The 12,814-nt window shown below is 38.7% G+C and overlaps 1 protein-coding gene across 1 annotated transcript in view; it reads left to right on the forward strand.

The window, feature by feature from the left end:
• The window catches only part of si:dkey-121a11.3 (uncharacterized protein KIAA1614), a 38,110-nt gene extending 27,363 nt beyond the window's left edge, over positions 1-10,747 (forward strand). Inside the window, exons 6-10 of the mRNA XM_036587280.1 lie at positions 480-615; positions 2,322-2,556; positions 3,948-4,072; positions 6,492-6,664; positions 9,596-10,747. Of these exons, the coding sequence (XP_036443173.1) occupies positions 480-615; positions 2,322-2,556; positions 3,948-4,072; positions 6,492-6,664; positions 9,596-9,789 (863 nt within the window). The 3' untranslated portion in view covers positions 9,790-10,747. The remainder of the gene's footprint in view (positions 1-479; positions 616-2,321; positions 2,557-3,947; positions 4,073-6,491; positions 6,665-9,595) is intronic.
• The last annotated feature ends 2,067 nt before the right edge of the window (positions 10,748-12,814 follow it).

Here is a 12,814-nt window from a genome sequence, read left to right on the forward strand (position 1 = left end):
CGCTCTCCCTCTTCCCTCCTTCTCTCTTTCTCCCCCTATGTTTCTCTCTACTCTCTCTCTTCCGTCCTCTCTGTTTCTCCGCCTTTCTTTCTCTCTACTATCTCTCACTCTCTCCCTCTTCCCTCTCTCTCTCTCTCTCTCTCTCTCTCTCTATCATACCTCTAACCTTTTCTTTTTCTCTCTTCTTTCTCTCTTTCACTCTTCTTTCCCTTCTCTCTCTCTCTTTCTCTCTGTCTCTCTCTCTCTCTTGCTGTTGAGTCTTCCTGTTTTTTCTCTCACTCCTTTGCTTGAGCATTCAAGTTGAGTTTGTGTACAATTTAGTATCAATACATAACAGACGCATTATTGAATTACTTAATCTAACATGCATGAATTACAGTGCCTCATTTTCTGTATTCAGTTTGAACTCCAGTCTGTTTATTCTTTGTCTGATTTCAAATGATCTAGTATTTTAAATACACGTCTGAACTCTTCGCCAGGTTTGGAACAGGATCGTGTTGCAGGCGAATTCACAGACAACCCTGCTGAAATTTCTCATGGACATTTGAATGATGGACAGATTCAAGGAGCTGTCCGACCAGACCACCATCTGGAGGAGAGCTCAAGCCCCTCACGGTGAGTGAAAGAGAGGGAGACAAACAGAATCCTCCAGAATGAGGGCGCTCCTGCGGGGACAGAACTTTCTGTGTTTTTCTGAAGCAGTTTAAAGCCCATGGCAGTGTTTTACCCCGTAATCCCCGTTTTTGGTTTTAGGCTTTAAGAAACTCAATCCTTTGCTAAGTTGTTCAAGCCTTCTCCAGCCTATTTTAATTTCCGGGCCACAGTCCTACAGAGTGTTGTGGCAGTTCGGACAGAAAGTAGGTCAGAAAAGTGGCATGGGCAAGCCCACCATCGCAAAGACAAATTCTGCTCATCACAACACTGCCCCCTCCTGGTCGATATATTATATACAATTGTATACATAACACAATTATATATAGAACCAGTATAGTAAATATTGGATTCAAAATATTTTGACTGGTCAAGATACCATTTTCTTGCATACATGAGTTTGAAAATTAGCTGATATTAGCCCATATAGGTTAAAATGTTCATATCTAAAAGTACAAATTTACTTTTTCTTTCTGAATCTGAAGAACTTTTTAAATTCATTGTACATCTAAAAGGTGAGTTTTAATCACCTAATATATCATATGAACTATTTTTGTCTTTTGATCACATAAAATTTTTAACAAAACAATTCAAAATTTTCTTGTGAATTCACTTAGTTGTTGAACATGACTGGGCTAGTTATTAGAGATAAGAAAAACAAAGAAACCATATGCAAGTGGCAGGAATGCATTTAATATGACATACAGTACTGTGAAAGAGACCACCCATTCATTTATTTAATTTACAGGCACAACTGGTTTTCATTCTTCAGTATCAGAATGCAAATTAATAACTTAATATCATTTTTTTGTTCATTTAGTTTATGTTGTATTTAGTGTGTCCACTTACTACATTTGTTACAGCTTCCACTCTTTTCAGCAGACTCACTTTCACTCTGAAAGTTCAGTCTTAGAAGTTGGTTGCATTTTCTGTTTTTCACAATCCAAGTAAATCCAATCACATTCAGACCCATCAGTCCATAAAACATTTAACCCTGTAAAAACTCCATAAATTAGATGTTCAGTTTGGGTGTTCTAGTGCAATTTTTTGTCTATTTCCTTTTCTCAGTAAGATGATCTTGACAGCTACACATCCTTTCAGACCCATAGCGCTGAGTCGTCTTCTCACAGTGGAAGGATGGACAGAAACACCTGTGGATGTTTTCAGATCTGAAGCAGCTTGATTTTCTCCTCTCTTTCAAAGATGAAAGCTTTAAGTGCTGTTTATCTGATGGGGACAGTTTTAGTGTCTACCAGGCATTGCACAGTTGTTAGGAGTCATTTTTAACTCCAATTTTAGAAACTTCTGAAAGTGTTTTATACTATATCTTATCCCATCAGAAATATCTCCTTTAGCTATTTTAGATGTGATGAGAAAGAAAAGTGTGAGGTAGCTAAGCTGAGTTTTGGTAGATGCTAGTGTGAAGGGTAGTGTCTGTTTGAAGGGAACACAATGTCAGTGACTGTGGGAACAGCGATGGTTGGGAGAAAACAGCTGTAACTGGTTGATTTTTAGGTCGGAAGGGTGGAAGAGGTAGGCAGTAGGATGCTAAAATAAATAAAGAGTGGACAAATTAAATACTGGTAGATTTGATTTCATACTTGAGCTCTTTTTATTAAGTGAGCTCTTTTGACCACAGGCTGATTGTGTTCTGGTCTGTTTGATAGCAGCAGTGTGGCATCAGAAGCGGAGCAGAAGGAGGCGAGGCCGAAACTGTCCCTGCGCCGCTTCTTTTCAGCTATGGGTCTGAACGGTGGTGGGCGGTTGGGCAAGGAACGCTCCAGCAGTATGGAGCAGCTTAGCCTGCCCGCCAAACCTTGCATATCCCCTTCCACGTCCCCCAGCCCCGCACGTGCAGGGATCAGCCAGCTGAAGAAAGCTCCATCACTGCAGTCCCTGCGCCTGGTCTGTCCTCTACTGCCCTCACACATCTCCACTCACTCTAATTACACAGGACATGCAAATGAACAGTATACAAGATGCAACAAACTGTTTGCAGTGAACAGCAGCGTTTTAAAGGGGCCGTATCTACAATTCTTTTAATCTCTAAAGTTAAACAGACTTTTATTACTGTGCCTTTGTTACTGATTTCTGTAAATCATGTTCTGTTCTGATTGGCTGGTCTGTATTGTACTTCATTCAAAAAGCAATCCAGGCTGAAACACTCCTTGTAACTTCAGCCTGAATAGGCAGGGCTAAACTGCTGTAGACTTAATAGGCAAGTAAAATCGTTGGCTTTTGTGACGTCACAAAAAACAGTGAATTCAAAACAGGCTATTTTTGCACTTAGTTTCCATATATGGACTAGAGAGTGAACTGTACACTTTGAAAACACATTTTGGACTTTTAACTGACTCGGACTTGTGTGTGTGTGACCTTATACTTTAATTATGTTTATTGTATTAAAACAGATGATTGAACATTCCATTTTGTCACTATCGAAACAATCATATCACTGCCGAAACTTCACCAAATGTTTGTGACTGTGTAGTAGTCACTTTTTCAGTAGGGACAATGTTAGCTTGATTTGAGCAGAACTCAAAAACACCAGTCAGTACATGACCAGCAAACACAGCTTTGATCAGCTGTACCCACACAGAATCATATGTTTCATTAAAACACAAAAAATGTATTTAATTGCAGAGAATGTGTTTTGGTAGTCACAATTCTTAATGTTACTCACTGATTTTCAGACTTAGAGACACATTTACTTCGAAACAATGGGATCTAACTGCTCACCATGTGGCCATGAGGGACTAAAATGCAGAGGTGTGGCTAACATAAGGCTCTGCCAATGGACTAAAACTCTAAGACAGCATTTAAAAATTAAACTCAGACTAAGTCTAAATATTTAAGCTTCACTTTAAAATAAATCTTAAAAAAACATTGAAAAAATACAAAAAATCTATTATTTTCACAGGTTGAAATTTAGGGGTTAGGGTTTGGAACAACCGCATCTCAATTAATTTAAATAACTTACAACATAATCCTTGTGAATATGTAATGTCTGAATACTTAATTGTTTTATTTTTAAATATTTTTTTTACTGTGGGAACGCGGTTTGAACTAATTCATTAGGAGAGTTCATGAATGCTTATATTAAAATTATTCGATAAAAAAAAAAATTTGATCAGCTGATCCCAAAAAGTTTCCGGGGGAATAAGTCTCAGGCCCGCAGTGATGCAGGTTACCTTACTGCTATGATTTGGAGAGCACTTTTTAGCTCCTGCTGGGTTACTGTAAGGAAAATGTGGAATAGTGGATGCTCACTGTTTTTTTCCATTTATGACCACCAGGGGTCTCCTTTTGTCCAGCTGAAGAAATCCTCTTCAGTGCAGAATCTCCAGAGTCCCAGGAGGAAGGGGGATCGCTCCAGCGCGTACACGCCAGGGGAGCTGCCCTGCAGCCCAGCACTGTCCAGGTAGCCTTCCATTCATCTGTACAGTACATACAAACACATTCACACTGTAAACAAACAGTAAAGGCCTGTTATGTAATTAATCTGACTTTGACAACTTGAAACGTCATACTAGAACATGTTTTCAAATCCGACACATATTCCACTTAAAACATATGAGCATGCTGCAGATAGCTGAAGCAGGGCCAGCGGTATCATTCTGCTCTCCTTACCGACCAGCCAACCTATTTATAACGTTATGTTGCAATGTTATGAATGAAGTGTGAAGAATGGCATGTTAAGTGTGGGTGTGTGAGTTTATGTGAGTGTGTGTGAGTACAGTGCGTGTATTCCAGCTAAGCATAGACAGCTGGTGTGTTGTGCAACGAGCTACATACTGGCCTTTGACGACTGGGTCAGCAGGCGTGTCTGCATCAGATGTGGGTTGGGGAGTTGGGGGGGGGTAAAAATAGAAGTGTGTAGGCCTGCCAAAGAAAGAAATGGAATTCAGGAGATGATCAAGAGACCACATGCTGGAGCAGGGGCTTCAGGAGGGGCGGCACTCCACAAGATTAGTGCCAAATGGACATGCTAATTTGAATGTCAAGAAATGTTTTGTCCTCCATAGTTTCAATTATATAATGCTGTTTCCCCAAAAACAGATTTTCCCAGCTCACTAAGCATTTTTATATGCTTTTACTTGTTTTTTGTGCTGTGAGCTTTCTGACCATTCACAGACGCTCCACATGAGTTTTCAGTAAAGTAAAAAAAAGATACTTTACAGATATATTGTTGTTTGCAAAATTATGAGAAATGCTGCCTCCCTTAGCTGCTGTCACTGTCTGTCAAACCTTCAGCTCAGGCAACCTGGTATATCTCTGTTGCACTTTTATGAGGTGAATAATGTGAGGCAAGTAAGTGCACTCGCACTGTCTTTGATTGCTGCTGCTGTACTAATACCAAAATGTCATAAGGTAATTATGTATGACTCATTGTGCTAAACTGCCATTTGCCTCTTACTTTCAGTCTAGCACTTTATTAGATGATATTTAGATAGGCAACTGAAAAATTGGCCCATTAAAGGGCAGATAATATTGGTTATATTGCTAGCTTGGCTGTTATAAATAGCTGGAAATGTGCTAGAGTGTTTCATGTGTACCTTAATACAGTGTGAGATTTGGATAAAAAAAATTGGCCAATTTGGCTGTAAAGAAACTGGAATCGGCCATAAAAAATCATGATCAGGGCATTCCTAAAGAAGATCCATGATTATGAATTATAATAAGGCTGGTGGTGCTGGAGGGGTGCAAATAGCAAATACTGTGTGGTCAGTTCAGCTTTCACCTGGGTGGAATCAGACACTTTATTAAAATATAATAATTAGTATAAGCTTTTTAATGGCCAAAATAAAAGTCCCAAGCAATTTTTAAACATAAAATTCCAAAAGCTTGTATTTTTATAGTCTTTTTATTGTCTGTATTTGTTTACTCTGTAAATAGATCCTCCTTGAAGGAATGTCTGGAGTATATTATTGAATTCCTGAGGTCAGATATTTACATGCCCTAGTTTGTACCATACATTGTAAGATATATTGCAATTGCATTATAACTGTAATCGTAACATGACATTTTCCCTAGCCCTGTGTGTGTGAGTCTCAGTGGTCCATTAAGAAGGCCAGCGAGGAAATTCTAGTAAGAGTGACGAGGCTGCAGCTTACATCACCTTCCTCGAGAGCCAGTCAGAGAGCGGAGAGCAGGGAGAAGGAGATGCTATAAACAGCTCCTGTTGTTACTCTGATCTCAGGGAGTGAGGGAGGGGCGAGAGAGAGAGAATGTGCGGAGATGGAGAGAAGACAAATGGAAAGAAACCTGAGGAGGTGTTAGTCACCCTGATACTGATTTTGGGCATGGTCTGTTTTTAGACTCTCCTCTCTCCTCCTCAAGAATGTATTTATGTTTTATTTATTATCCGTAAACAAAGCGTTCCTGCGTGTCTATTTTTAAAACCAGAAAAGATGCAAATGCCGCGGCCCTGCTGGAAAGCTTTCTAGAGCGAGAACTGGACTCTGCACTTTTTGACCTTGAAAATGTGATGTGGAAATTTTTTATATAGAGCTTAGCTGGCATTTATCCTTATTATGTGGGGCTCACATCAATGTCATAAGAAACCCCCTTTTTTTTGGTTAAGAAAATGCAAGCGTCTCTTTCATGTATTGTAAACAATTCATGATAAATGGACCAATTAAAAAATGCCCCAAAATTACTCAATCAATACCATCTTCTAGATCCATTGACGACATTAACAAATATGAAAATAATGTAATAATAATAATAATTTTCCTGCCCTTATCCTGTTGTCACTATTGCAAGGTTTTCTAATGACAGTGGTGATATTTTTCTTAATATTCTCATTCTCCCATTCTTATGCATGTATGTGTATCTAGGGGGCTCCAGCGCACTCTAAGCGTGGAGGATGTTGGTAGCCCCAGTGCCGTACGGTCAGTGGGGAGAGTAGCCCAGGCCTTCCCTGATGGGACGTTATTGTTGGAGCTGTCCCGGCCTCCTGACGGACCCTTCGGCTTCCTCATCTCACGCGGTAAAGGGAGGCCAGACTCAGGTAACACAAACACCAGTGACTTCTCATTTACACACATTTTCTCAATAATAAAATTAGCATTTCTTTTAACAAGGCAGTTATGAGTGCCTGATTAAGAGTCCATTAAATATTGGCCAGGACTCTTCCTCTCTTTCCCTTTCTGCCTGATTATTTATTCCTTGTGTTTCTGTATACAGAAGTGTGCAAAGGGGTGTACAACTTTGACAAACTGATTTGATTATGATTCTTGAGTGATTCAAAGCATCATGAAATTTTAAATTTCACCACAATTTGATTATTTAAATAATTTTTAAAGTGGCGCAGTTGTCTAAGCATTGGTCATATTTGTTGGAATATCACAAGTTTAATATGTGGCAATGCCACAGCTATCTATGACTGGGGGGTACAAGATAGTACAATTGGCCTCGTTCTTCTTGGGTGGGTAGCTTTTGTCAGTGAGCATAGGGGTGATCATGTTTGAGATTCTGTATGACCAGCTTTTTAAACCTCTTCTTACTGCTCCGGACAAGCAGCTGGCTAGAAAGAATGCTGTTGTTTATTCTTGGAAATAAATGCAGTGCAGAGCATGCTAGGTAGCAATCCACAGCATTAGGAGGAGCATTTGAGCTGTAATGACATGATCGAGTTAGAGCTCTAAGGTCTTATTCAGACAGGCAGCTCAAATCTGATTTTTCAGCATATCTGATTTAAGCAGAACAGATTTTCCGCAGACTAAATGGAAAAGAGCCTCTTGAAATCTGACTTTTTCCATTCGTATTCAAGCAACATTTTTAGGTGGTTTTCAGATCAGTTCTCTGAGTATGTGACTCAGTTTGACTGGTCAGATTGGCTTTCATGTGTTTTCATCATTTGTGGTGTGACAGTTCATAATGTCAGAATGTGCGACAAGAAAGTGAGTGGCGCAAATTCATATATTACAGTTTAAACATGGAGGGTAGAAGCTTTTAATAGACATTTAGGTAACATTTTTGCTTTGATTGTTAGTTACAGTGACTACTTCATTAAAAGATTTAAACTTAAAGCCTCTGAGTATCACTGCTACAGCCCTACAGCTGGTTTGCAGTCTGTTGACCAGGTCAACCTACATTATGTCATGCTCTGTTCATGCTGTAGTTAATAAAAAGTGAAATGTTGTTGTTAAATGTAGTGTGATCACTATTAGCTAGCTATCATAGCTATAGCATAGCTATATCATAGCTAGCTATCAAGTTCTGCACCTGCCTGGTCAGCATATACACACGTGTGGCTTTACTATGGCAGCCAATGTACCAACGCAGTCAGATACAAGAAACAAATCTGATTTGCCTTGCAGCTTGAAGAAAGCCTAATACAGACAGTTGGGAACATACAGTTAGGAACTCCCTGGCCTCTGACTACTGCTAAGATATCACCATTTGACTGGAAAGGACCATTTTTTTGCTGTTTTAAAACTTGATAGCATTTAGCTTCATAACCAAAGATTGTTATCTGTCTGACTGATATAAACCTATGCATGAAAGTGCAGGTTTCATAAAAACAGGTACAAGTCCATGTTATTTGAATCGTGTTTCTATTTTTTTTTTTTAAAAACTCTGAATACACAAATGTAACATGAACTATTTACACAATAGTTCAATACAGATAATACAAACAACACACTGAGCTTTTTGAGCTATTTTACATTTCACAATAGCATAAGAGTTTTACTTTCACCCAAAAAAGCCTAGTTTTCATAATCATGTTCTAGAAGTACAGAAGACATGAAAAGTAGATGAAGAGAAAGAAAGGTAGGAATTTGATATAGACGTAAGCAGCTACTTTCAACTTCACAGTGCTAATGATGAACGTTCCTCTTATTCTAATCATCATAATCATCATCATTACTTTTATTTATATAGTGCCTTTCTCATGCTCAAGGACGCTTTACAATCAAAGAACATGAACATAAATAATTAACAACAAAAGGACAATACAGGTAAACATTCAAGTGTAAATGGAACAGTGATAACACAGTGAAAACAAGTAAGTCTTTAACAGTGATTAAAATAAAGATGGAGAGGAGGCATCCCGAGTAGACTGGGGGAGAGTATTCCAAAATTTGGGAGCTACTACAGTAAATGATTGACCACCCATAGAAGTCAATTTAAACCTTGGAACATGACGGCCTAAATTTTGCGAGCTTAAAGTACGGGATGGGACATATAGATGAAGAAGCTCAGCCAAATATTGAGGAGCCAGACCATGCAAAGCTTTATATGTAATAAGGAGAACCTTGTACTGACACGGAATGTAATAAGTAACCAGTGAAGCCTCTGAAGGACAGCGGTGATCATTCTTCTTTGAAAAGGTGACGATCCTAGCAGTGGCATTTTAAACATACTGTAACCTAGTGAGGGTTTTGACAGGGAGGCCATATAGAAGAATGTTGCAGTAGTCTAGCCGTGATGTCACTAATGCATGCACAAGTGTTTCTACATCGGCTTGGCTGAGGAATGATCAGAGACTAGCAATATTGTAAAGATGGAAAAAATGCTGTCTTAACAACAGAACTGATGTTAAAGTCAAAAGAGAGTGTAGGGTCAGAGATAACTCGGAGATTGCGGACATGGGGAGAAGGTGTTACCAGAATCCCATCAATATTGATGCCAAGGACAGATGAACTAGATATCAGTGCCTTTGAGCCAATTAAAAGCAACTCAGTTTTGCTAGCATTCAGTTTTAAAAAGTTAATAAAAAGGATTCAGTTAATAAAAAGTTCATACTCATCTGTGACTTTGTCATGAATACAGTCAGATAAATAAATATATTCTTAGTGAATTTTACAAGCCATACATTTAACTCTGTACTTTACAAACTGAGACTGAACTGAAATGTACTTTCATTATTTAGACATTTGAATCAATTAAATTCAGTTACTTTTCTCATTCTGTACCATGCTTGTGTGCTCTGTAGGTGTCTATGTGGAAGAGATGGGTGACAGCAGCACTGAGAAGCTGTATGCGGGGCTGCTGGGAGTGGGCGATGAGATCCTCGAGGTGAATGGAGAGAAAGTAGCCGGGCTGAGTTTGGAGCTGGTCACTCGGCTGATGACCCAGAGCAGCACGGCGTCCATCCGCGTGCTCCGTCACCGGCGGCCGCACCGCTAACCTTAAACTTTCTTTTAAAATCAGAGAGGAAAGGGCGATACAGCAGCCGAGACGGTGTGTGTGAGGCTTCTCCGCTGGTTCTGACTTTAACTGGCTTACACTGATGTTCGGACTCAGTGCGCGTCCAAGTAGACAGAGCTTTGTTGCTGGTGTTAAGCTTGACTGAATTGAACAACTAGGCTGTAGCTTGTGTTATCAGGAAAAAGGACTCGTGAAAGAAGAGTTTATTCTGCACTATCATAGACGAGGTGCTCCTCTGTTCTGACAGTGAAGAAATGCACTAAGCGTCTGCCTCCAATAATACTGCACAAGTCCATGGGACTGTAATCCCTGCAGACTGAAATTCACTTCTTTCTGCTTTTCTCTCGATCTTAACTTTTTGTAGTTTAGGTTCTTTCTATAAAGGGCAACAGGTACACACTGAAAGAAGTGATGCATTGAATTCACTTGATTTAAATGTGCGTATCTTTTGCCAAAAGCAAGTCAGCTCAAAGACAGAATTGCATTGACGTAATATATTTTATGAAAATTGTACAGTTTTGACTCAAATAAATTCAGTGCATCACTTTCTTAGTTCAAGTTAGCTCAGAAGTTCTTGATCTATTCTTAAAGAGAAGTTCCACCACTTTTTCAACATTTTTGCATAATTAATTTGTTAAGATGTAAACAGTGATTAGGGTGGTTTGATGTCAAATGCTTTATTTTAGAACAGGGGTCACCAATCCAAATGTTAAGAAGAGCCATTTTGTAATTTCAACGAAAACCAATTCGCCTTGGGAGCCACAACATTTTATGTCCATTTATTGAAGTAATGTTTTACCATCTTGGCTGTAAATATGTCTCAGTTTGTGCTAATATGCTAGTATAGGCTAAAAAATATTATCTATATGAAAACATAGACTTATTTTGTTCTGCTTTAAGCTTTAGCTCAGCTATAGCCGCTTTTCTCGCATCTCCAGCAGGAAACTTTTCTGCAAGGTAGAGTAATTTCTTGTAAAATGTCTCTAAGCATTCATGTTTTTACGAGGCTGAGGTCAGTTTCTCATTTGTGGCTTCTTGTTCGAATTTTCCCATTCTACCTTAAATGAATGTAACTGCTGCGCCATTTAAGGTGGAACAGGAGAATTTAAACAAGAAGCTGGCGAATGAGAAGCTGACCTCAGTTTCGCAACTTTTTAGTGTTTGAGAGTTTCTCGCTTTACACCAAAACTAGCTGGAGTGCTTATAAATGCAAATAAGTCCATTTATCTCCAAATTATCGATGTTCGTCTTAAATCTTTGTCTTTGCCGTTTCATTAGCTACTAGCTAGGCTAGATTGTTGTCTGCATTGCTATGTGACCAGCAGTCTGCGCTGATCTTCAGGGTTAAAGGGTGAATTAGCAGTCATACTTTAACATGAGCATTTAAGACCATTTATTGTTAAAACTGTGTTGAACGATCAGCAGAGCTTTATTTTACTGTAAAGGAGGATTATTTTATTTTTACCTAAATATCAAATTCTGCTGAGGAGCCACAACAGGGCAGTAAAAGAGCCACATGTTGCCGACCCCTGTTTTAGAGACGCATACAGAGTCAGAATCGTTCACATTTGTGGTGATAGGAACCAGACGTCTGAGGAATTTAATGCCTCTAAAAGCTCCCTCACAGAAATCATATTACATGATACAGTTACGAATCAGGATTTGAGCATATGATGTATTTTAAAAACATGCACAGCTGATCAGTACATGCAGGATGTTGTAAAGCAAAATAACAGTATAAGTATAGATTAGTATAATATCCAATGTTTACTAAAAATCTACATTTCCAGACTTATCATTATTTTATCATTGTCAGCTTTACATGTAAAACCTCAGAAGACGTGTAGGTTCACCGGTTGTTGTGGATGGTGAATAAATGGATGGCTATTTTTACGTTATAGACATTGTGACCCCAGTTCCCATCACCACCGTTACAAAAAATTCTAGTCTGTACATTTCTCCATGAACCACTTCACCTCAGACCACTCCGAGTGACTATGTTTACATCTCAGAGATTTAATTATGTAAAAACTTTGAAAATTAGTGCAGTTCCCCTTTAAGGGACCGTCAACCTTCTATATTTTACTCTATTTCACTGCCCAGATCAAGTGAGTCAGGTAATCTGCATTTTGCAACTCCATTCTTAAAATTAAAGGTGCTAGAAAGGTTCTTTTTATAGAAGGGTTCCCTGAAGAACCTTACAGTGGATTGTTTATTAAAGGAATACTCCAGTATTTTAAATTTATGACATTTGTAGCATGTGGTCCAGTACCACTGGTAGAATTTCAAAACTTAAAAAAAAGAAAAAAGAATAGAAAAGGAATAAAACCTTTTGACTTAGTGACCGCTGAGTGTGCTTTGAGTTAATTTTCTGTTCAGGAAAAAGGGTTAGAAATGATCACCTGTGGCAATCAACCATAGGTAGCCAATGTTAAAGGGTCCATATCACGAAAAACTGAATTTTGATCCAGTATATAAACATTGTTAAAGTTTAATATGTACCATTCACTTCCCAGTATATAAAGTCCATATATGGAAACTAAGCAAAAACAGCCTGTTTTAAATGAATAGTTTTTGTGATTTACATGTATCCACCAGTTTTAGACGAGAGCAGGTTTAGTCCTGCCCATTCATGTTGAAGTTATAAGGAGCATTTCAGCCTGCATTGCTTTTTGAATGATGGATAACAAAGGTTAGCCAAACGGAACAGGAATCATTTACATATAAACAGTCTTAAAGGCACAGTAACAAAAACAGCTTTAATTCTAAGGAATAAAAAGAGGGCATGTAAAAAGTATTGTAACTATTTTGGTACATAAAACCACACTAAAATTATAAGTGGACCTCCATATGGGGCCTTTAAGAAGTGTATTCCTTTAAACAACAATTAGAAGGTCCTTCAGGGATCTACAGGTGGTTCTTCTTTGACATGGCTTCAGTTCTGGGCCCTTTAATTTTAAGAATGTCTACCCTTACCTGGCTCAGGTAGGGTGGGAACCTGAGC

Source organism: Colossoma macropomum, unplaced genomic scaffold (genome assembly GCF_904425465.1).
Source record: "Colossoma macropomum unplaced genomic scaffold, Colossoma_macropomum, whole genome shotgun sequence".
In the NCBI taxonomy this organism is placed as follows: domain Eukaryota; kingdom Metazoa; phylum Chordata; class Actinopteri; order Characiformes; family Serrasalmidae; genus Colossoma; species Colossoma macropomum.